The sequence below is a fragment of the Mastomys coucha genome, unplaced genomic scaffold (assembly GCF_008632895.1).
Source record: "Mastomys coucha isolate ucsf_1 unplaced genomic scaffold, UCSF_Mcou_1 pScaffold22, whole genome shotgun sequence".
Classification (NCBI taxonomy): domain Eukaryota; kingdom Metazoa; phylum Chordata; class Mammalia; order Rodentia; family Muridae; genus Mastomys; species Mastomys coucha.
Genome location: NW_022196905.1, coordinates 31757956 through 31783744, shown reverse-complemented (window position 1 = coordinate 31783744; position 25789 = coordinate 31757956). Strand labels below are relative to the sequence as shown.

At 45.9% G+C, this 25789-nt stretch overlaps 1 protein-coding gene and 1 pseudogene across 4 annotated transcripts in view; one reads left to right on the top strand and one right to left on the bottom strand.

Moving 5' to 3' along the window:
• Positions 1-25789, bottom strand: part of Evc2 (EvC ciliary complex subunit 2) — an 83565-nt gene that overhangs the window by 8992 nt on the left and 48784 nt on the right. For all 4 annotated transcript variants that reach the window (XM_031341911.1, XM_031341912.1, XM_031341913.1 and 1 more), the window contains 4 exons: positions 22957-23161; positions 21955-22071; positions 6305-6532; positions 878-1089 (listed from right to left, as the gene is read on the bottom strand). In XM_031341911.1, coding sequence (XP_031197771.1) covers positions 878-1089; positions 6305-6532; positions 21955-22071; positions 22957-23161 — 762 coding nt within the window. The remainder of the gene's footprint in view (positions 1-877; positions 1090-6304; positions 6533-21954; positions 22072-22956; positions 23162-25789) is intronic.
• LOC116070491 lies at positions 10019-10581 on the top strand (annotated as a pseudogene).

Here is a 25789-nt window from a genome sequence, read left to right as displayed (position 1 = left end):
GCAAAAGCTAATTGTCTGATGCTGATTGTAAAAAAGCAAAGAACGAACAAGGTTCGGATCTGTCTAATTTGTAGCTCTACAGAGGCAGTGTCTAGAATTCTGCAGCTCAGTGAAATCTGAACAGAGCCCTTCCTATGCCAGAGCTACCTCCTGCCTCTGACGCTGGGCCACGATGGTGTGAGATGATCCCAGGCAGGGGAGCAGGGTGGGAACATGTGGGGCCTCTCTCTCATCTCTTCACAACTTCTAGAAAGTTTAGGATTTCTTGAGAAGAAGTTTAGAAGGAGCCAGGCATGGTGGTACAAGCTTTTAACCCCAGCGCTTGGGAGGCAGAAGTGGGAATACCCAGCTGGTCTACAGAATGAGTCTAGGACAGCCAGGTTACACATTGGTGCTCTGGGGATGAGGGGGGAATTTAAAAGGGCCTGTTGAGACGATAGCTGAGCAAGCAAAGTACCTGCCACCAAAGTTAAGGATCCAAGTTCAATCCCTAGGACCCACCTGGTAGACGCAGAGAACCAACTCCTCAAAGTGTTCCCTGACCTCCACACGTGGGCTGTGACCCATATATGCACAGACACACACACACACACACACACACTCCACACATGTGCTATGGCCCATACATGCACAGACATATATATATACACACACACTTGATTTTTTTAAATATTTTTTAAAAGTTAAAAAGTAGCGTTAGTAAACTTCAAGGATATTTAAAACAACAAAAACAACAAATTATAGAAGACACTAGGAAGGAAGAAAGCTGGCATACTTCAACAATAGCAGGTTGTACAGCACATAGGAATGGTACCTAAGGCAGGAAGGTGAGAGGCCAGAGGACCCCTCCCCCATCCACTGTGCACCACCCACCTACCTCTGTTGATGCTGCTCCAAGAGCTTCTGGCCCTTGTTCAGGGCCTGTCGCAGAACGGCAGAGACCTGCCTTTCTGGATCCATCTCCTCAGGTTCACTCAGCCCAGGTCCATCAGCCACCCACTGCTGCCAGCTCTCCAGGACCCTTTGCTGCTCAGCCTCTTCCTGCTGCCCCAGCCTGTCCTCCAGCTTCCTCTCCAGCTCCTGCAGCTCCTGCAGATGAAGGAGCTGGGGTGAGTCCCACTGATGCCAGGTAGGGAGGAGTTACAGAGGTAACTGAAGTATTATTACAAGCCACCCAGTAGCAATGTCTCCAGAGGGGTCAGGGTGCCCCTCTGCGGTTAAGCATCCTTAGAATGAATGAAGTTAGGCTCAGGCCAGATCAGAAAAAAAAAAAAAAAAAAAAAAGCACCAGGCCACTTTGTTAACTGCCACACACATGGACTCATGAAGGGGATGCATTCTCAAAAGATTATCCCAAGCATAGTATCATTTGCATTGTGCTTTTTGATCTCCCCACCATTCCCACAGACTTATGGGAAATGTCTTAAGGGAATATCTGATGCACTGTATTCTGAGACATCTCATGCTCTAGCTACACCATCCACTTCATAAACTTTCATTAAAAAAATGTCCTTTAGACTACCTAGGGAACACAACACCCAGAACTCAGAACCCACTAGGCTGTTAATCTCCACTTTGGGACAATCTACTCCAATCTCTTTTCAGTTCCATGTTTTGCTTTGCTAAATACATTTCTGCTCAAACTTATGAGCCTCTCAACTGAATTCTTTGAAAAACCCTGAGATCTGCATGACAATGCTTTACAAAATGCTGCTCCAGAGCCTCTCACCTGGGAATAGAAATGTCTTTGGGTGGCTCTAAGTTTCAGGCACTGCACTTGGTGCTCTGGACTTAGTGACAGCTCAGTGAATGTTAGCTAATAGTAACACCATCTTTGCTTTTGATCTCAAGGTGCCTAAAAACAGTGATGCTGGGTGGCAGAGTTGGAAGTGTGAAAACTCAGGCAAAATCAGCCATCAGAGTGGCTGGGGCACATGGGCAGCGGAAGCACAATAGGACACCTCATTGGGCTTGGAAACCGAGGCTTAGCAAGTGACACTGAGCTGAAAATACAGCAAGGACCGTTAGCCCGGGGTCACTCCTTCCTTCTGAGTAAGCCTGTCCTGTTTAAATCTGCCCATCTTTGCTACACAGTCCTCATAGTCCAATTCCACAAAAGGAATCTGAATTGTTCACTGAATGAGATGCACACCATGGACTCTCCTCAGGAATCGTTTCTTTCCGAGCTTTTCATTTCATGCTTTTTAAATTCCCCAAATGCTTAACAGCTAAGAAGCTCATTACCAACAGGAAAGTATTTGGCACAGGACGATTGCACTGCAGAATGAGAGTCTCATACAAAGCAAGGCAGGCCACCTTCTCTCCTCGAGCAAACCAGGAAGGTACAGCCTGTCTACCACCTCACCACCTACTAAAGAATGTGCGGTCTGATTTTCTGCTTCTGATGAAGAGTGTACAGCCATCCCCCTCCCCAGCCCCACAGGCAACTGTGATGGGAAGCTCTGACATTATTCAGAAGAGCTCTGAGATGAAATGGAAAAGGTGGGTGTTGTGTTCCCTAGGTAGTCTAAGACCATCTGATGTGAACAATACCATCTTGAAAGTTCATCTCAGGTTCTCAGATGCCTTGATGTCTCGATGTCAGTGCTCTCTAAATGACCTTGGGCATGCCTTTTCTGTTTTTGAGGGGGGATAGGTCTTGGATTTTTTTTTTTTTTAAATTTGAGACAGAGTCGCTCATTATGTAGCCCTCATTAGTCCTGGAACTCCTTATGTAGACTAGCTTGGCCTTGAACTCACAGAGATCTGCCTGCTTCTGCCCTCCAAGCACTAGAATTAAAGGTGTCCACCACAATGACTAGTTCCCTTTCTATCTCTGAGGCTCCTTTCCTCCAAGTAGACTCTGGGGCATGGGTCTATCTCCAAGCAAGTCACCTCCAAATGAACACTTGCTATTGCATTGATGGATGCTCTGTGGAGGCTTCCTCCTGTCTGATTTTCTGAGGAGTTCCATCTTGAATGGATGTTAAAGTCCACCAAGAACTCTCTGTATGTGGTGAAATGGTCAAATGATCAGCTTTCTCCCCTTTAATCTATTAAGTAAGTAGGTTTTGTAAACCAATGACCTCAGGTTAAATTCCTGGAAATTCCTTATAGTCCTGGTTTAAAAAAAAATAACCTCACTCAGTCTGGCCAGGATGGATTATATTATTCTAAAAGATGGATGAGTTATGTTAGTTACAATTTTGCACATGAAGGTTACATGTATTCCCAGCTGCAGCTGTTCTGTCTCATGTCAATGTCCAGGTTATCTGAGAACCGTACAGGGTAAATGGGGATCTTCACTCTAGCACCCAGGGAGAAGTGAGTAGGAGAAAGGTGGTGTTTTGAGTGAGAATGGCCCTCATAGGCTCACGTGACCAAATACTCCCTAGCTGGTGGAACTGTTGGGAAAGGATTAGAAGGAGTCGTCTTGTTGGATGAGGCGCAGGCTTCTGGGTTTCTAAAGACACACTATTTCCAGTATGCCTCAGTTTCCTGCTTGTGAATCAAGATGTTCCCGCTGCCATGCCTTTGCTCTGCCATCATGCACTCTAACCCTTAGCATCAGTCAAATGTTTCCTTTGACAAGTTGCCTTGGTCATGAGTCTCTGAGCATGCCTTCCCACCCAGAGCCTCAATGAATGAGAACTTTCTCCTCGCCGTAATCATGGGATTTAAAAAAAAACCCACACACACTCTCAACCCTCACCAGAGAAGCTACGTTTTGCTGTGGATGGTGAGCAACACAGAGACCCACAGCTGGCACTGTAAGAGAGCCTTCAGAATGCTCCAGTCTAAATGGGGTGCTTGAATCATGTCCATCATCCTGGGACTCGGGGATCACTTTAGAAGAGGAGGCAGATCTGAGAGAGGGCAGGCCCCAGAAAAGTAGATAAATAAAAGGAGAGAATTTTTCAGACAGAGCAGGGCAGCTGCACATATGTCACAGAGACTGTGACAACATGCAGGAGAGACAGCCCAAGCCACAAAAATCTTAGCATGGAAAGAATAATTTACATGTTTAATATATTTATATTATGTATATCTAATATATATAATATCTACTTATAAGTGAGTACATACTATGCATGTCCTTTGGGTCTGGGTCACCTCACTCAGGACGATATTTTTCTAGTTCCATCCATTCGCCTGCAAATTTCATGATGTCCTTGTTTTTAATAGCTGAGTAGTAGTATTCCATTGTGTAAATGAACCACAGACCCAAAGAAGCCAAATAACAAGGAGGGCCCAAGAGAGGATGCTTGAATCTCACTCAGAAGGGAAAATAAAACAGACATTGGAGAATACTCGTGATGCACCCCACAGACCCTAAGAAATTAAACAAGAAGGAAGGCCCTAGTAAGGATGCTTGAATTCCACTTAGAAGGGAAAACAAAATAATCATGGGCGGCATCTTTAAGACTTTACAGAGTCTCTGGATGAGGTAAGCTCTAGGGAGTCTATGGGGATAACTCTAGCTGAGACTTCTAAAGTTGGGAGATGCAGAGCCTAAAGTGGCTACCTCCTTGTAACCAGGCAGGACTTCAGTGGACACCAACTCAACCACAAAATCTTAGACCCAAAATAGGTACTGCCTACAAGATGTGCAGGCACAAAAATGGATCAGAGACAGAGGAAATGGCCAACCAATGTGAGACCCACATCATGGGCAAGAACCGATATCCGACCTTATTAATAATACTCTGTTATGCTTGCAGACAGGAGTCTAGCATAACTGTCCTCTGAGAGGCTTCACGCAGCAACTGATGAAAACAGACTTAGAGACCCACGGTCAAATATTAATCGGAGTTCAGAACTTGGAAAGTCTTGTGGAAGAGCTGGGGGAAGGATTGAAGTATCCTTCAGAGAGGATAGGGACTCCACAAGAAGACTCTTGGAGGCTCCCTGAGACTGAACTACCACCCAAAGAGCATACATGGACAGAACCTAGGCCCTCCACACATATGTAGCAGAAATACATCTTGGTCTTAATGCTGGTCCCCCAACAACTGGAGCAAAGGCTATCCCTGACTCTGTTGCCTGCCTATGGATCTTATTCCTGTAACTAGGCTGCCTGGTCTGGCCTCAGTGAGTGAGAATACTCCTAGTCCTGAAGTGACTTGACATGCCAGGTGCCAGGGTGGGTTGGTACCCAGCAGGAATGTCCCCATTCTCAGAAATGGAGAAAGGGAGAGTGAGTGGGAGGGAGGAGCTGTCGGAGGGGGAACTGGGAGGAGATGGAGGGGCTGCAATCAGGTTGTAAAGTGAAAACGAATGAATGAACAATTAAATAAATAGGAAAAAGAAAGAAGAATTTGCACAAAGTCCCATCCTAGCTGAGAAGTTATTGCAATTGATAGCTGCAAAGAGAGGGAGAATCATTCTTCTGAAAAGGGTGGCCCCTAGTAGGTTGGTCACTCTCCAGTAAAGAGCCACACATCTAAGAATAGATTGGAAATGCAAATCATATTTGGGGATTCATAAAAACTATATTGGGGATTTTTAAAAAAAGACACAAAGTTGGGCGGCAGAGAAGGGAGGTTATATCTGGGAAGCGTTAGGGAAGAGGTGAATATGATCAAAACAAACTAAGAAACTCACAAAGAATAAAACATGAGGGAAAAATCCACACATAGGTGTTAGAGGGATGGCTCAGAGGTTAGCCGTATGTGCTGTTCTTCCTGAGGACCTGAGTTCAATTCCAGGCACCTCCATTTGGCAGCTCACAACTGCCTGCAACTCCAACTTCAGGAGTGCCAACACCTCTTTCTGGCTTCCATTCACATGTATGTGCATATACCCACACACAGACCAGATAATTAAAAATAGAATAAAGTCTTCTTCTTAAAACCCACATGTAAAGGACCTAAAATTTGTCTTTAGGCCTGCCTTACCACATGTTTGTTTCATGGTGACAGTTCTTCAGCCTGAAAGGACACAGTAAGTGGGAGTAACGGTGACATTCAGAGTCACTCAGCCTGAGGCAGGACTGCATTTGATGTGGCCTAATTAAAAGACGATGGTGGGTATTCATTTATGAAGAGACACTACAGACTTGGACTGTACATAGAATGGAAGAGGCATCCAGTTCCCAGGGTTTGGAGATTCTGAGGATGTCTGATCAGAGGCAAGGGGCCAGAGCTGGGGTGGGGCGCTGGCTAGCCCATAGTGCTCTTGTATAGTTAGTAACTCACCTTACTTGGTCCCCCGCTTCACATACGGGACATGTGGTAGAGCCCCATTCCATGCCGAATCAAGTTCCAGGCACCACAAGGAGCCATGGCACAGGTACCCCACTCACCGGCCTGTGGGACTCCAGGATCTGCACACAGGCTGACTTGGTCAGTGTCTCCGACTCACTCAGCTCCCCCAGCAGCAGGTCTTGAATGCTGAGCAGGGCGGTGTAGACTGAGAGGGTCTCAGCAGCCCGGGCCACCTTCTGAAACTGCAGAGCCACAAGGGACTCAGCAAAGTGCGCCTCCTGGGCCTCCAGCCTCTGGACCCTCTCCTGGAGCAATTCCCCTCGCACCTGGGGAAGGGGACAGAACCAGAGGGACTGAGAAGTTGTCGGAAGCCCACTGCCTCCCACAGGAGCACAGGCTGAGGATCCCAGGGGCTCCGCCCAGGAGACCACAGACTGAGACCTTGCTGGGAGGGAGGCAAAGTCTCAGCTGCCGAGGACACCAGGCTCAGTGTCCTTCATGGTCTAGGTGGCTCATCAGAGGTGAGCAGACCTGGTGCTGTCCATGCCCAGCTCTTTACAGGCCCCCCCACATCCTGGAGGATGATAGTCTACACCCCTACCATGCCCTAGGCCTTGTGTACAGACAGGCTCAGTCATAGCTAACCCTCAAAGAGTGCATGTGGAGGTCAGAGGGCAATTGTGAGAGTCAGTTCTCTCCCTTTATCTATCATGTAGGTTCCAGGGATACAACTCTGACCAGCAGGCTTAGTAGCAGGTGTCAGCACCTACTGAGCTGTCTCCATGAAGCCTCTATGTTCTTTCTATTTTTTTTTTACCCCTCCCTTTCTCAAACCTGTACTCAGCCTCCCAGGTACTACCAAAACCCAGACCCTGGAAGCTTTCCCTGTAACCTTGGGCCTCTCACTCAGCCTCGGAAACCCCTCCCCACCTCCTATCCTATGGCTATTTGCTGACCTCCACTTCTGAACCTGCCGGCTTTCTTGGGCTCTAATTTAAAGGGTATAGATTTCTACCCTATCTTTTAAAATTGCCAAGCATTCTTTGGATAATAAAATGAAGTCCTGTATCCAGGAAACAGCCAAAAGACACGCTGACAGTGCGTTCCTCCTTTAAAATTTCCAATACTAGAGACTGTCCTGGACCTCCTTTCCCCGGTAAGGACACTGCCCCTGACTAGCAGGAAGTAGTGACAAGTATGACAGCCACGCTCTTTATCACTTATCTAAGAGAAACTGAAGTCAGGAGTGGTAGCCCACCATCTTGTGAACCCCCCTATCCCCATCTTCACTGAACCACGAGAGGTTCTGAAATTAAAGTAACTCACTTTCTAGGCTGATCCCTGTCCATAACAGCCAGCCATGGGGGATGCTTTTCTATCTCCTGACATCTTTAACCTACCACTCACTTTAATTTGTTTGCTCCCCTAGTAATGGAACCTTGGGTAAAACCTTCTCTTCTCTGCCCTATAACTATCTTCTCTGTCTCCCAAACAAACTCTAAAAGCTGACTTAAACTGCAGATAGAAGATTCAAAAACCTTCAAGCGTAATCGGGTTATGTGTGCCTTCCGATGCCCCGTGGCCCTAGAAAACATCAGAGGTTGATCCCTCTCTGGCACTCAGAGGGGAGAAAGTCTGGTCTTCCACCATCCTGCTCTCAAAGCACAACCTGGCAGGCAAGACTCATCTGGTTGTAAAGGTCACATAGTCTGGGTCTCCCCAGATGTCACTGGACTCAGCCGTGAGACTCCGAGTAAGATGGTTAATGTCACTATGTCACATGGTACTGCCTACACAAAAGGGATTACTTTTTTGTGTGCCTTTGGTTTGGGTTGATCTGGTTTCTTCTTTTTGGTCTTATTGGGTTTCTGTTTTGATTCTTCTCTCTCTCTCTCTCTCTCTCTCTCTCTCTCTCTCTCTCTCTCTCCCTCCCTCCCTCCCTCTCTCTCTCTTTTGAGAGGTGGGGCAGACATGAAATGAGCTAAGTATGGAGATGGGGAGGATCCGGGAGGAGTTGGGGGAGGGAAGGGAATATGATCAAATTGTAACATATTAAAAAAAAATAAATGTATACAGAAAGAAACAGAGATAGAAGATGAACAACAATGAAGTAAAAGAGGCAAGTAAGTGGGGGGAAGCGGTGAAGGGAGGTAAGGGGGTGTCTTAGAGGGAAGGGCAGGGTGAGACTGCTCTAAATTAAGATGGTTGGATGTTTCCAGAACCAAGAAGGCAAAGACAAAGACACGGAGCTCCTGAGACTCATATCTGTGTAAGGCCCACCTCGTGGGACACTGGCCCCAGCCAGCAGAAGGCCATTACACAGAACAGAGCTCCATCCCTCTGAGAAGCAGTCAGGAAGGTTAGTCATGACTGTGCCATCTGTAAAGCTCTTCCATTCAGTTTAAAATAATGACAGTATTTGAAACCAGAGTAAGTTGTTTTTCTGGATTTTTGCTCTCAGCTCAATGAGCCTTCACTGATGGCTGACCAGGAGAGATGCCCATCCACCCTTAACCCGCTCACCTTATTTCCCTCACCTCCCTAACAATGGCAGACTATGAGCCAAAGAGGATGTCAGTCTCCTTCCCACACCTCTAGCCTGAAAGTGGACAGTGGCCTCTGGTTCCTTCTGCTAGAGGACGCCGGCCTGGTAGGTCTCCTCAGGAACAAAGCCCATGCTGTCATTGACTTTTTGGTTCCTCGGCATTCCCAAGGCACAGTGCTCTACCAAAGGGAAGACAAGCAGTGCGGTAGCCCTGAGGGACAGTTCCAGGTTATGGCAAGTCAAAACCTTCAATACAAGGAAAGCCAAAGCCTTTTGTATGTCCCCTAAGAATGCCATGGACAGTGAGTGTTTAAAAAGGTTTCCCACAATTCCCCTTTCTTCCTTTGGAAAGCTTACTTTGTGAATTCCAGCACCTGGTGAGATTATTTCTCTATATCAGGTTTGAATTCTTGGGGAAGATTCCTGGGTAAGGACAGATTTGCATATCTATGAGGGATTAATGGCTGGTTTCCTTACATATTCATGTATCTCAAATAATAACAACTCATTTGAGAACAAGGCCTCTCATTTTAAATAGGAAATTCAAACAACCTCCTTCCCACTTTTCCCTGACACCACGAGAAGCTCCAGGAAGTCCCTCTGTGTCCTAAGACACCCTTTAAGGTGCCTCCGAGCCAGCTCCTGCCTGCCAGGGTGTCTTTATGAGATTCTACATCACACCAGTCCTTTCTTTTTCTTTGTTTGTTTTTTTGTTTTTTTGTTTTTTTTTTTTGAGACAGGGTTTCTCTGTGTAGCCCTGGCTGTCCTGGAACTCAACTCTGTAGGCCAGGTTGGCCTTGAACTCAGAAATCTGCCTGACTCTGCCTCCCAAGTGCTGGGATTAAAGGTGTGTGCCGCCACTGCCCGGCCGTCCTTTTTTCTTCCGTCTCCATTATAACCATCTGTAGCTTTAACAATCTCTAAAGTCGATGTGCCCTAACAGGATCCCAGACTATCCCCCCACCTTCTTCACCCACCTCATTTTTTTCTTTCCAAAGTCCATCTAATAATTAATCTTTATCCTCCTACTTCCCTCCCCACTCCTAATCTAATAAACTAACATTGTAGTGGACACCACACTGTCACTGTTGACAACTGGCTGTTACATTTGCACTTTGCTGATACCTGGCAGTTATCATCCTGCCCAGGAAGTGATGTAGAGCTTACATAGGCACTCAGAGAACACAGACTGAGGGACCAACCCCACCAGGTCCTACACTTGAACGCTGTAAATACTTCACTTGAAAGGAAACAACCTTTTCAGCTTTCAGCTCAGAGGAGGCTACAGTGCAACTTTCTTTGGTCGTCCCCAATCCAGGTTCATCCAATACCAGCCACCTCCACCATGCCACCCAAGTTCAACACTAACAAGATCAAAGTCGTGTACTTGAGGTGCACTGGAAGAGAGGTCGGTGCCACAGATCGGTCCTCTGGGTCTGTCTCCAAAAACAGTTGGTGATGTCTCCAAAAACATTGCCAAGGCTACTGGTGGCTGGAAAGGTCTCAGAATTACAGTGACACTGACCATCCAGAACAGACTGACCCAGACTGAGGTGGTGTCCTCTGCCTCTGCCCTGATCATCAATGCCCTCAAGGAGCCACCAAGAGACAGGAAGAAGCAGAAAAACATTAAACAGTGCAAACATCACTTTTGAAGAGATTCTCAATACTGCCCGGCAGATGAGAGACCGGTCTTTGGCCAGAAAACTTTCTGGAACTATCAAGGAGATCCTGGGTACTGCAAAGCCTGTGGGCTGCAATATGGATGGCCGCGACCCTCATGACATTATGGATGATGTTGGTGGTGCGGTGGAATGCCCAGCTAGTTAAGAAGCAATAAGAAGGGCTGGTGAGATGGCTCAGCAGGTAAGAGCACTGACTGCTCTATCAAAGGTCCTGAGTTCAAATCCCAGCAACCACATGGTGACTCACAACCACCCGTAATGAGATCTGGTGTGTCTGAAGACAGCTACAGTGTACTTATGTATAATAATAAATAAATCATTAAAAAAAGCAATAAGAAAATATTTCAATAAAAGACTGTTAAAAAAGGAAATAGCTGGTTAAACAAAACAAAACAAACAAAAAACAGCAGTAAATTCCAACAGTGACACCCCCCCCAAAAAAACTACACAAACTAAGACAAATATAACTCTTCTAGAAACTATTAACCCTCTAGGGAGGGTGAGTTAGAGGAAACCCAAGACAGAGAGATCAAAGTGATGATAAATATGTTCAAAGAAAACAGGAAAAATGAACTCCTAATGGAGAGCTAATTCAAACAGTTGAACAAAATGAAGGAGATGGTGATATGATATGAAAGATGAATTCAACACAGACAAAAACCTGAAGAAAAACCAATCTCAAATGCTAGAAATAAAAATACCAATGAGTCAAATTAAATGCTCTGTGGAAAGTGTCAGCAAACACAGTGGATCACTAACAGGGTGGAGTATCGAGTGTAAAGACAAGATGCAAGAGTTGGAGCAATCCAACAAGCACAGAAACAAAATGAGACTGTAACAATAGGAATTTCAAGATACACAGACCCTACGAAAGACCAGACCAACAGATAATGGTCATAAAAGAAGAAAAGGCATAGAAAACATTTTCAAGCAAATAATAATGGAATTATTTATAATAATAATATAATTAATATAATAATAATTTCCCAGAATTAGGAAAAGAGGGCCAGTCCTGATACAGTAGGCAATTAGAACTCTGAACACACAAGACCAGAGAACCTCCCCTCGTCATGTTATAATGAAAACATTAAATACACAAAGCAGAGTGTATATTGGAAGCTGCAAGACAGAAGCACAGAAATGGCACATACACAGCAAGCCCATCAGAAAAAAAGGGAATTGCTCAAGAGAAATGTCGCAGTCCAGGAGGTTTGGAAAGATTCTTTCAAGTTCTGAAAAGTAATACCCCCAAATTGTCTATCATAGCTGAATAAAAAAATAAAGATGTTACATAATAAAACTAGGCTAGAGGAATTTATGATCATTAAGCCTTGTCTTAGTGAGGGTTTCCACTGCTGTAAAGAGACACTATGACCAAGGCAACTCTTATAAAATGAAAACATTTAATTGAGGCTAGCTTACTGGTTCTTACTGGTTCCCACCATTATAATCATGGTGGGAAGTATGGCAGTGTCCAGCTAGGCATGGTGCTGGATGAGCTGAGAGTTCTGCATCTCATTCCAAAGGCAAACAGGATAAACTGGCTTCTAGGCAGCTAGGAGGAGGGTCTCAAAGCCCACCCCAACAGTGACACACTTCCTCCAATAGGACCATACCTAGTCCAACAAGACCACACCTCCTAAATAGTGCCAATCCCTGGGCCAAGCATATACAAGCCATCACATTCCACTCTCTGGCCCACATAGGTTTGTTCAAACATATGAGTCTAGGGCAGCCATACCTAGCCATAGCATAATGCAAAATACATTTAGTCCCACTTCAAAAATCCCCATAGTCTATAGCAGTCTCAACAATGTTAAAAGGCCAAAGTTCAGAGTCTCTTCTGAGAGTCATCCAATCAGAAAAGTGTAATCCCCTATAAAATAAAAATAAAAAGCTGATCACCTCCAACATCACAGGACATCTATTTACCATTCCAAAACATCATAGTGAGGAAATACTGGACCAAAGCAACACCAAAAACCAGTTGGGCAGTCATCAAACTTTGAATCTACATGTTGGATCCCCAACTTCTTTCAGCTTTGATGACTGTAACAGACTTCTTTCTCCTAGACTGGTTCCACTTCCTATTAGCCATGTTCCTCAGCAGGTAACTCATAACTCTGACATCTCTAACATCTTGGGGGTATCCAAGGCAACTTCAACTTCACAGCCTCTTGTTCCAGTGTCTGGGATCCACACATGGTCTTCTGAGTTCCTCCAAAGGGCTGGGGTCACTTCTCCAGCTCTGCCCTCTGTAGCACTCAAGGTTCTGGTTGACTCCACTCCACTGCTACTGCTGTTCTTGGTGATCATCCTGTGAGGCTGTCATCTCTAATACACTAGCATCTTCTGCTGCAACAAGGCTTCATCAATAGCCTCTCATAGGCTCTCTTCATGGTGCCAAGCCTCAACTTCTTTGCATGGCCCCTTCCTGGGCCATCAGGCTGCACCCTCAACAATGGCCTTTCCTGGACTCTCACAGTGTCACACCTTAGCTGCTTTCTATGACCCCTTCAAGTCTTCCAAACCAGTACCATCCGGGTGACTCTAAGAGATTTCCAAGTCCAGTTGCAGCATGAGGTACAACCTTGGCTGTCTCTGGAACACAGCTTCTTTATGCTTTCAGAAAACACTTTCCAGAAGGTGAAGACTTTTCACCTCAGTGATGTTGGTCTCTTCTTAATGACTGCTAATATCTTAGCTCCAGGCTAATAAGGTCAATTGTCCCAGTAGTCTCTTCCTATACTTCACACTAAAGCCAGAGCCACATGGTTGAAGCTGCTGAGTTCTGTTGATTGCTGGGGCTGTAACGTGTCCCCCCCCCCACACACACACATACACACTTGTTCTACTACATCCTTCACTGCCTAACCTTAGCTGTCATAATCAAACCACCACAAGCCTGCTCTTCACAAGATACCTGAAGGAGTTACTTTAGGCTGAAGGGGAAACGAATTCCATCCATGATGCTACAGGAAAGAATAAACCACACTAGAATAATATTTATACAAGAGAACAAAACCAAACATCATGAAAGCAATGAAATAGCAAGAGCCAATGCATACCTTTCAGTAATAATGCTAAATATTAATGATCTCAATCCCTAATAAAAAAGGCACAGGCTAGTAGATTTGATTAAAAGGTAGGGATCATCTATTTGGTTTCCTCTAAGAGACACACCTAACTATAAAAGACAGACACTATCGTAGGGTGAAAGGATGGAGAAAGGTGGTCCAAGCAAATAAACCTAGAAAACAAGCAGGTTTCATTGTCCTAATATCTGAAAAGACAGATTTTAAACCAAACCTAATGAGAAAGGATGAAAGTGCCGACTTCACACTGATAAAGAGAACAGTCGTCAGGAGGACATTACGATTCTAAACATACATGCCCTGGACACAGGTTCGTTCAGTTCCATAGCACAAATACTACTAAGTGTATTGTTACAGATTAACCCCAGCACATTAGTGGTGGTTGACTTCACAACCTCACTACCAACAGCTGACAAGTTATCCCAACAAAAAGAGAGAAATAAATGTATTAAATGACATCATAGGACTTAATGGACATCTCCAGAACATTCCATCCAAATACTGTAGAATACACATTTTTCTCAGCCGTTCATGTAACTTCCTTCAAAGTAGATGATTCATCAGGACACAAACCAAGTCTCAATATGTATTTGGAAAATTGAAATAATTCTTTCATATTCTATCTGATCATAATAGAATATGAATAAATAGAACAAATGAACAGCACAAGAAACCCAAGAACATATGCCAACTCACAGGGATATAAGATACACCACTGAATAGCAAATTGGTCTCTGAAGAAATCAAGAAGGAAATAAAAGCAATTCTAGAATCAAAAGAAAATGAAAAACAACATAGCAAAACCCACAGGATACAAGGAAAAGAGTCTGAAGAGAGAAAATTATGGCTCTCTAGTAAGGCATCAGAAAGAATTCAAATAAACGACTTAGCAACATTCTGGAAAAGGACCAAATAAAACCCCAAATCACTAGCCCAAAAGAAAACATTTAATTTTGCAGCAGAAAATAGTGAAATGGAAACAAACAAACAGGCAAACATAAAATGCAAATCAAGAAAATAAAGATCTGATTCTTTAAAAAGATAAGCAAACCCTTAGCCAAATGAACCAAAAGAAGAGAGGACTCAGATAAACAAGATTAGAGATGAAAAGGGTGCCACTATAACAGATACCAGTAAAGTTCGGAAAATCATTAGGTCTCATTTTGAAAGTGTGTATTCATTCCATTAAGTTAGAAAAATCTCAAAAAATGGATAAATCACTAGACTTATGTACTAAAATTATATCAGGTGAGATAAACAGTTTAAACTGATCCACGGACAAGCAATGAAGCTGAAGCAGTAATTAAAATCTCCCAACTGAAAAAGTCCAGGCCCAGATGGAGTCACTGGTGAGTTTCACCAGAACATCAAAGTAGGAAGTGAGGAAACATGAGCAAAGTCTTTTTGATGTTAGTGGTACCCTGATACCAAGATCAGACAAAGATGCAGTACGACAAAATGAAAATCCCAGAACAATCTTCCCAATGAACTTAGATATAAAACTCCTCAACAAAACACTTGAATTCAAGAGCTCATCAAAAAACAAATCAACAAAAACATATCATTCACCACAAATAGGTTGGCTTTATGACAGAGACAAGGAAATAACTGAATATATAATCAATAATGGTCTCAAGAAGAGAAATCACATGACCATCTCCACAGAAATAGAACAGCATTTGACAAAATTCTAATATCTCTTCTTGTTAAAAGTCTTAAAGAAACTCAGAATAGATTCTGAAGGTGGATGAAGGGAGGAAACTGGGTGGGAGAGGGGAGGGGGCAGGGAATCAGGTGTAAGGAAAGCAAGGAAGAAAGCAAGGGAGAATGGAAATCAGCTGTGCCAGAGACCTGAGATGGGGGAGACCCCAGAGTGTCTATGGGGGTGATTCTATCTGAGACTCCTAACAGTGAAAAATATGGAGCCTGAAGTGGGCACTCCCTATGACCAGGCAGGACTCCCAGTGGAGGGTTGGGGACAGCAACCCACCTACAAAACCTTCAACCCAAAATGTGTCTCATGTGCAAAATGTGCAGAGACAAAGACAGAGCAGAGACTGAGGGAATGGCCAACCAATGACCGCCCCAAATTGAGACCCATCCCACGGACAAGAGCCAATCTCTAACACTATTAATGATACTCTGTTATGCTTGCAGACAGGAGCCTAGCATAATTGCCATCTGAGAGGCTCCACCCAGCAGTCAATGGAAAGACATGTAGAGACTCACAGCCAAATATTAAATGGAGCTCAGGGAGTCTTATGGAAGTGTTGGGGGAAGGGTTGAGGGACCAGAAAAGGACTAGGACTCCACAGGAAAACCAACAGAATCAACTAACCTGGACCTTTGGGGATTCCCAGAGACTGACTTACCAACCAAAGAGCATACATGGGCTGGACCTAGGCCTCCTGCACATATGTAACAGATGTTCAGCTTGATCTTCATGTAGGTAGGTCCTCCAACAACTGGAGTGGGGAGTGTTCCAGACTTTGTTGCCTGCCTGTGGATCTTGCTACCCCAATTGGGCCTCCTTGTTTGGCATCAGTGGGAAAGGATGTGCCTACTCCTGCAGTGACTTCATATCCCAGGTGGTGATGGTGGGGCTGAGGGGAGGAGAGGGGGTGATACCCAGAGAGGGGCTCCCCCTTCTCATAGTAGAAGAGGAGTGGGAATGGGGAGAGGATCTTCATGAGGGTTACTGGAAGGAGAAGCGGCCAATATAGGGACTGGAAAGTGAATAAATAAATTTAATTTAAAAAAAAAAAATGCCTGTTTTCAGGGGATATGAGTCGAAGCATGAAGGTGCATGGCTGAAGAGTAAATGAGTTGACAGATCTTCCGAGCTGAAATCTCAGCCAACCAGAGTAGAATCACCAAAACCAAAATACCATATTCTGCAGGATGTGCCGAGCCCCAGAAAAGGAGCATCAACAGCATGGGCAAGTAGGGGAAGACTGTAGAAAAGGCTGAGCCTCTCAGAAAACAGCTGCAAGGATGCTCTTGCCTGACCTCTCTCTGGGCAGCAGACCACCCCCTCCTTAATTTTCCCAGCTTGTAGAAGGAAGTCAGCTGCATCGGAAGACTCTGCACTGAAATCAGAAAGCTCAAATGCAAATTTGCATACAAACTACTGTGAAACTCCCAGCTCTTTTCCTGTTGAGCAACCATGATCTTGGGCATCCAGACCATTTCACCTCTGCAGGAGACTGCAGTGGTCTTCTCTGAGGAATTCTGCTCGTTTTGAAGGAATACATTTGGGAGGGGATCTTCCAGTCATGGAGGCCATGGTCTACAGCCTCACTGAGTCCCAGAGCTTCCTAGCAGCTGTTAGCCCACTAGCAAACATGAGCAGACCACTAAGGAGGGTCATAAACATAGGAGAGCTCCTAGCAAGCACAGAGGAGATAGAGGCACCAAGGAATTTCAAGTCAAGTCATTTATGGTTCAGTCATGTACTTTCAGTCATGGCTGGAGAGACTACTCAGTGAGTAAGAATACTTGTTCTTTCAGAGGACCCGGGTTTGGTTCCCAGCATCCACATCACACGTCTCTCAACCAACTATATCTCCTGTTCCAGAGGATCCAATACCCTTTTCTGGCCTCCTTGGGCACCTGCACTAATGTGGTACACATACAGCTAGACAGGCACAAACATACAAACTTACCCATAAAATAAACTAACCTTTTATAAATTATTCACATCCTTGGAGAAAGATAGACAGCCATAGCATCAACAATAGAGGAATACTCTTACTTTAGAAAGAGAGCTCCGGCAGGGCAGAAGAGTTCTCAAAAAATTAGAGACAAAAATATAAATGAGAAATCCCAAGTCTTGCAAGGTAAAACCTAGGCTGTCATCTGCAAACAAGACAAAGGGATAAAAAGAAAGGGAATGGAAAAGGAAAGAAGGAAGAAAGAAAAGAAGGAAGGAAAGAAAAAAGAATAAAGAAGACCCCAGAGGAGAGCAAGACAGGAGCTGTGTGTGAGGCCCAGACACACAAGTCCAGTAGGAACCAGGGAGGGCCCAGAGGGAGAGGACTTCAAGAGGGTGGTCCTGATAGAACATTTGCTCAACTGGTAAGAAGCAGAGTATGTTAGTTGTGAACAAAGAGAAAAGTAAAAGAAGAAAGGAAGGAAGGAAGGAAGAAAAGAAACAATCGGACAATCTTAACTCCAGGGAAAAAACCCAAAAGGTCGCACAGGATGAAAACTGACCTTGGTTTATTCCATTATCCGTTTGTGGAAAGCGCTGCAGTGATGATAGTGGAAATCATAGACATCAATTGATGTATGTAGGGGCTGAGGAGGGGCTCACGTGCAGCACTGAGATGAAATCCCTACTTATCATATGTTGGGAACCATGAGAGCCCTGAGATAAATATCCTGTCCCAGCTAATTGAGAACCCAGAGATTAACATCCTGCCTGACAATCACAAGGATGTGAACCCTGAGATTAACATCCTGCCTGACAATCACAAGGATCCGGCTTGGCCCTGGGAAAAGAACATTCACGGAAATCCATCCCCTCTCCACCTGTCATCCACCCCCTCCTCCCCTGTCACACCGGAGCTCAACCCCAGAAGAGTTTGTAACCCTCCATCTCCCTCCTTCCTCTCTCCCTCCCCTCCAAGATTTTTGCTTTAAATATGCTCAGCTGCACTAAGTAAACGGCTCTTGACAAGCAATGCTTCCTTGAATCCTGTCGTCTCTCTTGCCCATTCTTTATTCACAGGTTGTGACCCTCCTCGTTCCCCCGAATAACGTGACCTGCAAGCCAGGCCAGGTCAATCATAGAGAAAAACGGATTGATAATCCAAAGCAGAGAAATCAAGTTGTAAGGTGAGAGTGCCGGTTAGAGATACAGGACTGGTACTCAGACGATTCGCTGTAAAGTTAAGATGTGTGTGTACAAATATGGCCGGGAAGCCTGCTTTCGCTTTTGTTACTTTTTTTTTTTTAGCACAAGTCTTTTATAATTATTTGACCATAAGAAAGAACATATGTATTAGTTAGACAAAAATGTAAAAAGGTAAAAATTTAAAAAATAAGTGTAGGAAAGGAGAGTTTTATCAGAAGTGTCCAAATCCACTTGGGGGTTGGAGGATGTTGCAGCCAGTAAGTACTGGAGGCGTAAGCATAAGGACCTAAGCTCACTCCCCAAAACCCACATAAAAAAGCTGCGTGTGCTGGCACAGGCTTGTAAGCCCAAAGATGGGGAAGCAGGGAAGACTAGTAGATCCCTGGGGCTCTGGCTAGCCAGCCAGGCTTATTTGACAAGTCCCAAGTGAGTCCTCATCTCAGCAAACCAGGTGGAGGGTGATGAAGAACACCTGCTTTTGACTTTTTCCTTCTCAATACATACACACATACACACAATAATATGATCTATGACAGAGGTAAAATACAAGCATAGGAACATTAGCAGATGGGCTGGGGTTAGGCCAGTGGTACAGCATTCACCATATACAAGCCAAGACCTGGATTCCATCCCAGCCCTATGAACACAAATAATGGTGTCCTGACTTTCTTTGGGGTTTGCAGGAAGCTATGACACTTCTCCGTCGGCACTTCAGGGAAATCAGCCTTCCCCTCCCTAAGATGGACATTTCTGAGAACCCATGCCAGCCACTCTCTCACTTGTCAGGCCACCTGAAGATGAGCACAATACTCTTAAACAGTAATGAGCCGTGCGGTCAAGACGACCTTGTAGAAATGCCCTGGCAAATACCAGCCACCTCTGCTTAATGGCCAGGCAGCTGCAGAAGCACAATGGGGCATGCTGGAATGAAGTTGTTCCTGAGGCAGTGCGCATGGGTGGCATACCACATGACCTGGAAACAGTGAATGAATAATGAATGGGTGCGTGGAGGTGGTGGAGGTGTGTGTCATTAAAACAAACTGAGAAACAATGGAAACAATGGGTGAACAGAACCTTGGGCCTGTTGTTGCTGTTTGGATTTACATTCTCTTGGGGAATATTTATGAGTATTCTCACGTCCGCTGATCTAAACCAGCAGGAGAAGCATGCCAAGGGGGAGCCGAGGTGTCCATCAAATGGACTCACTAATGAGAAAGGATGCAAAGTGCAAAGGCTTCATGCTCAGCTCTGCTTCTCACCGCTGTGACAGGCAGGAAGATCATTCAGTGCCCCCATCTTCTCATCTGTGAGATGCACTGTGGCGGCTGCTCTCTGCCCCTCATTACAGTAGGTGAACAATTCATGCTGAGATTCCAGGATGCTTGACACATCAAGGAATCCAAAACCTGTGGCCCCATTTACTGAGGAGGTTAAGTGAGTTTAACACTCCATGTATGGCGAGACATTAAAGGTAATGACTTCTACGGTTTACACGGGGACCCTTCAAGTTTCAATGTTAAGGGGGAAGGTAGCAAAAGATGCGTGACAGGCTGACAGTTATGTATGTAGTAGATGGATAATGGAAGACACAGTTGCTAAAGCACTTTCTGTGCGGCAGAGAGACCTGAATCCAAATCCTCAGCACTCACATAAGAGCTGGGCTGGGCAGTGTGTGTGTATAAACCTAGTGTTTGGGAGGCAGAGACAGAAGGATTCCTGAGGATGACCTAGCCAGCCGGTGAGCTGCAGGTTCAGAAAGAGAGCCTGTCTGAAGATAAATAAAAGGGAAAAACCATGGAGAGCAAATGAGGAGGACATAGGACATCATCCTGTCTTCTAGCTCATAAATAGCTGTGTGCACATAGGAGCATGCTGACCTGCACACACACACACACACACACACACACACACACATACACACAGACACACACATACACACACATACACATATGCACACACACACATATACACATATACACACACATACACATACACACGCACACACACACACGCACACACACACACACATACACACACACATACACATACACACGCACACACACACACGCACACACACACACATACACACACACATACACATACACACATACACACACATACACACAGACACACAGACACACACATACACATATGCACACACTCACACACACACATACACACACATACACACACACATACACACACACACAAAAAAACATGTACATACAACAAACAGCAATAAGAATTCATGCACAAGAAAGATGACCTAGACAGACATCCATTTTTCATCAGCAAAAGACAGAAAATGCCCCACAACAGCCAGAGCTTTGTGCATTCTGTTTTCCCGACACATGTGTTCCAGACAGTGACAGGAAACAGAAAACATCTCAGACCTGAAATGTGACCTGGGTGTCCACTGCAGGTGTTCACAACAACAAAAGGTGGACAGTGCCTGAGAAATGATGCCCGGGGCTGTCCTCTGGCTTCAACACACACACACATGCATAGATATCTGCATCCTCATACACACAACTAAAGAATAAATAAGAAGTCACCGCGACAGTACCTTTCAATCTCTCCTTCTCTCTCCCTCCCTCCCTCCTTCCTTCCCTCCTTCTCTCTCCCTCTCCCTCTCTCTCTCTCTCTCTCTCTCTCTCTCTCTCTCTCTCTCTCTCTCTCTCTCTCTCTCTCTCTCTCTTTCTCTCTAGTGGCCTGGATTACTCAGCAGTTTCTTACTTCATTGACCCAGCAGCCATGCTAATGTTCATACATCTTGTCTGTATACTCTTCAGCAGTCAGTCATTCAAAGGAGTAGAGAGAGCCGAGGCACAGTTGGGAGAGGAGGTTGGGCAGTGGATGGGAACTGGTCTGCATCTCAACTGGTCTCTGCCAACTCAGTTGGTACCTGGTCACTCAGGGAACAGAGCAATCTCTCAGTGGGCTGCCCCACTTCAATACTTCAATAGTACCAGCAAGCCAGCTCTCATGATTCCCAACTTGCTATCTGACAAGCTCCACTAGGCTCCTGTCGATGCATACCCTCAACACACACACACACACACACACACACACACACACACACACACACACACACACCTCTTATGGCTCAGCACACCCATAGAGCATCCTTTCTGAGGTGTCCCACATTCCCTGGGCTGCCTCTGTACCAGTGCAATAGTAACCTTTAGTCAAGGCTGGGCTACCCATTTTCTTCCACAGATTCTCCCTTCTCTAGCCGCAGTTCTCTTGACAACATCTGACTTCACTCTGGTGAGTCCTCCTTCTCCTAGAGAATTACATTAGATCTGGATATGTACATTTCTTCCACTCCCTCAGTGGTCCCAACCAGTTTGTTGCCTTAGCTAAGTATGCATAATCCATCTACCACTCCAGGCTGTGTGCCCTGTGGGTGCAGGAATAGGGTACCCTATTAATGCTCATGCATGTCATGCCTGGCCATGGAATGCCAGCATGTCTGCATAGCATATTTGAGAAGAGGAGGGACAGTGCACTGGGTGTTAAGATGAGAAAGATGTGAAGGAGGGGTGAGTGAGCCCAGCCTTACCTGGTCAGCCAGGTCTACAGGGGCCCGCTCCTCGAATAGGCGGATCTTCTCCTCCAGGTTCTTCTTCAGCAGGTCTGCCTTGCCTCTGCCCTTGGAACGCAGCTTTCTGGCCTTGGACTGTGGAAAGATATAGATCAGAGGAGATGCTGGCTTCTTCCCAAGCCAAAAGGGAGGTGTGTGCATAGCTAAAACTGCAAATTTTCTTCACCCCAGGCCATGGTGGTAGAGAGACACTCAGTTTGGGGACAACTGCTGCATAAGAAGTGGGTTTCTGCAGTAGCCACATGGAGCTGACACTTGACTAGACTACAAAGCATGTTGTAGGCAGAGGAATCAGGAAGTGCAAGAGCTTCATCTTGTGTTTGGCTCCCTAGAAGCAGAGGCTGAGCCTAGGCTGAGAGACGCAAAGGTCCTGAGGAGGTTGAAGGAATGGGCTAAACAGAACAAAACACCAGAACAGGATGTGGACAGGCCGAGCAGAGCTGTAGCCTTGGGTCAGGTCTATCCTGTGCTGGTCCACGGAGCTCTGGAGGATGAACACAGATAACAGGTGTCACTAAAGGTGGCTGCCAGTCCTCAGCCTTTAGGCCAGAGCCCCCATTTCTTGGCTCAGCCATGCTGAACTTGTCTCTGTGTCACATACAAAAGGGCCTTTTAGACTCTTGATTCAGAAAGTGGTATGAGCTGAAAGCAAGGGTAAGGAGGCCAGACACCCTGTGCAATGCTCAGGAGAAGCAGAGTGTGGCTATAAGCTGGAGCAGGGGAGGCTGATATTCATGGCTGCTGGTGGTCACTGCACTTGCTGGCCTTGGCAACATAGTGGTCTACTGTCGACCTTAAGATAAAGCAAGCTGAGAAGCCCTACGAGTGTTCAGAGGTCACCATGGCTAGAGAGGAATGGATGGGGGAAGGAGATGATTAGCTCAGAGCTGATAGAGGCACAGGAGCCTGTGAGTCCGCAGCCACCTCTGCAATGGCAGTCCAGACAGACACAGCCCCTACCTGCAGCTCAGGCACAGCCAAGGCCTGGTCCAGTTTCCGAAACTCTGCTTCCCGCCAGGCCATCTGCATCTGCTGCTGCAACACTCGTGCACGGACTCTAGGCAGGGCCAAGCTCCGGTCCAGCTGGGTGAAGCAGCCCTGTGCCTCCTGCCTCACTCGGAGCAGGTCTTCTTCAGACAGTGAGATGGCTGAAGAGCAGAGCCTCCTGGGAGGGGAGAGTGACCATGGACAGGGTCAGAGACAACACGGCAAGGGATTTGGAGAGATGCTGTAGGCACAACATCTCTGAGCTAAATCCCTGACTGGAGCAAAGAGCTTTAGATGCTTATCCATGCCTTTGTGTGTCTCTCTTGAGTGCCTAGTGTATGTGGTGCAGTGTATAACATTGATATAGTATAAGACAAGTGAGGCACTGTCCACCCAGCCATACAAGCAGCATGTCATAAGTGCATAGGAGGGAGGTTCACTTTCTGTGAGCACAGGTCTAGCACTGAGTCCTGCATAAGGAATGGAGATCAGAGCAGATGTGCAGCTTGGCCTTTATGGAGGCCCCTGAACAACTGGAGTGGGGGCTATCCCAAAAATTGTTGTCCGTACATGGGATACGTTCTTCTAGCTGGGCTGCCTTGTCTGGCCTCAATGGGAGAGGATGCACCTAGCTTTGCAGACACTTGAAGTGCCAAGGTAGGGGATACCCCCAACCTGCTCAGAGGAGAAAGGGAGGGAAGATGAGAGAAGGACTGGGAGGGAGGCAGTGAGCAGGATGTAAAGTGAATAAGTAAAATTTTAAAGAAGAAAAAGAATGAGAGATCAGTGACACGTTTAACAACCCAGTCCATGCTAGGCACACACGCTGGGTGCCTGGGTGCTGGGGACTAAACAGGGTCTCTCAGATTATCTGCTCAAGGTCAACATCACATCACACTAGGGATGAGGCATATTTAGAAATGGAGTCACTACAGATAAGAGAAGTTTCAATTAGAGGGTGCTGGAGAAGAGTAAGCCCGGAATACAAGTGGCATCCTTATTAGCGAGGGAGACATATACATAGGGTGAGTTCCAGCCAGGAGATCTTAAGGCAGGGAAAGGAAGTGATATGTCTATGAATCAAGAAATGCAACAATGACCCAAACTGAGAGAACAACAAGGAGCAGAGCTCCCCTGAGCCTCTAGAGGGGACACAGCTCTCTTTGTCCAGGCCCTCATTTTTCTGCCTCACATGAGAGAAAAACCCCCTCGGCGGCTTTAAGCCAAGGTTTTGCTGCCGGGCTGTGGCAACCACAGGATCAGATACTGGCTACTTCAATGATAATCCTTACTCCAGCCTTGAACTCCAGGGAATGAGCGACGCTGGAGGAGGTCCCTCCTTGCTCCCACTTTGGCCGGTGCCTCTATTTATGTTCTTCAAACATTTTTCTATGCAGGCAGGCAAGGTTTGTCCGATTTTCCTGGCAGTGTTCTGTCAACATGAGCTGCATGAAACATGCTCTGTACATGCTCTGAAATATTTGGGAAATATTTGTAGAATACCTACCATAGGACACCAAGGGTGGGCTCCCTACCCTCACACCTGAGTGTAGAATGTGAGACTGAGAAGTTCTAGGAAGTTCTCTAATAGAAATAGAGTCTGACTTTCATAGGCACCCAGGGTCTTCTGCTGACATTATCTAACAACTCTCACACTCTGAATGCCTCTTCTTGAACCCTCTTCCTAGGACAGCCTCTGCCTGATGCCCTCTGGTAACAAGGATTCTTGAGCTACAGGGACTCTGCCGTGAACAGTCTCTCATCAGCCTTCTAACGGACTGGTCCTGTGGCCAGCTGAAAGCAGGTATATGTGAGACAGGATCCTGCCCTCCTGAGGCTCAGCACTGAGCCAGAAACCTGGTTTGGGCTCTGTGGGCAGGGCTCAGCGGCACTGCCATTTCTCAGCATCCGTTTCCCCTTTTGCTCAGTGGGTTTGCCACAGCCCATCTTGTTTATAAAAGTGTGTTTCAGAACCACAGTGAAGAGCCATTTTTACTTAATGCCTCAGAAATTCAGGTCACAACCCCCAGGGTCTCAAATCAGCAAAGCTTGGAAGCAGCTGGCAGCGTGAGCGTGTGACTTGACCCTCCTTAACCCCTGGAGAAGTCATAAAAGTTTGCTGATGGCAAAGCGAGATATCCCATTACTCCATAAATGGCTAACTCCATGCTGGCCTTGGAAACACTCCCTGCAATACAGGTCCAAATAAAGTAGAAGGAAATAATCATCGGGTAATGGAAATGTCACAAGAAATTTAAACGCCTCAAAGAATTCTGCACCAATTGAACCGTGGGTAGGTCCAGGCCTAGGATCACCTGAGTTGACTAAGGACCAACAGGGGTTAAAAGAAGTGGCCTTGGAGGATCTCATTTGTACTGTGCAGAGGAGACAGTGTCTTGTGTCCCTGGGCAAGAAAACAACTAACCAGAGACTAGAAAACAAGTGAAGCCAGGCTCACAAAGGAGATGGGGCCAACCACAACACTGATTAATGCAAACCAGATAATATCACTGACAACAAGGAAGGTGGTTCAGTGGGCAAGGCCATTTGCTGTGCAGTCATGAAAACCTGAGTTCAAATCCCCAGCACCACGTAAAAAGCCAGCGATGGCTGTGTGTAACTGGAACTCCAGCTTTGAGGGGCAGTCATAGGCAAATCCTGAGAGCTTGCTGCCCAGCCAGCCTAGCAAAATGGGAAGTTTCCAGGTCAGGAGAGGCCTTTTTCTTAAGGACGTAAGGTGGAGAGTGAAGGAGCACACCCAGCCTCTTCAGACTGTCACATGGGTGCATCCACAAACTCATGCACA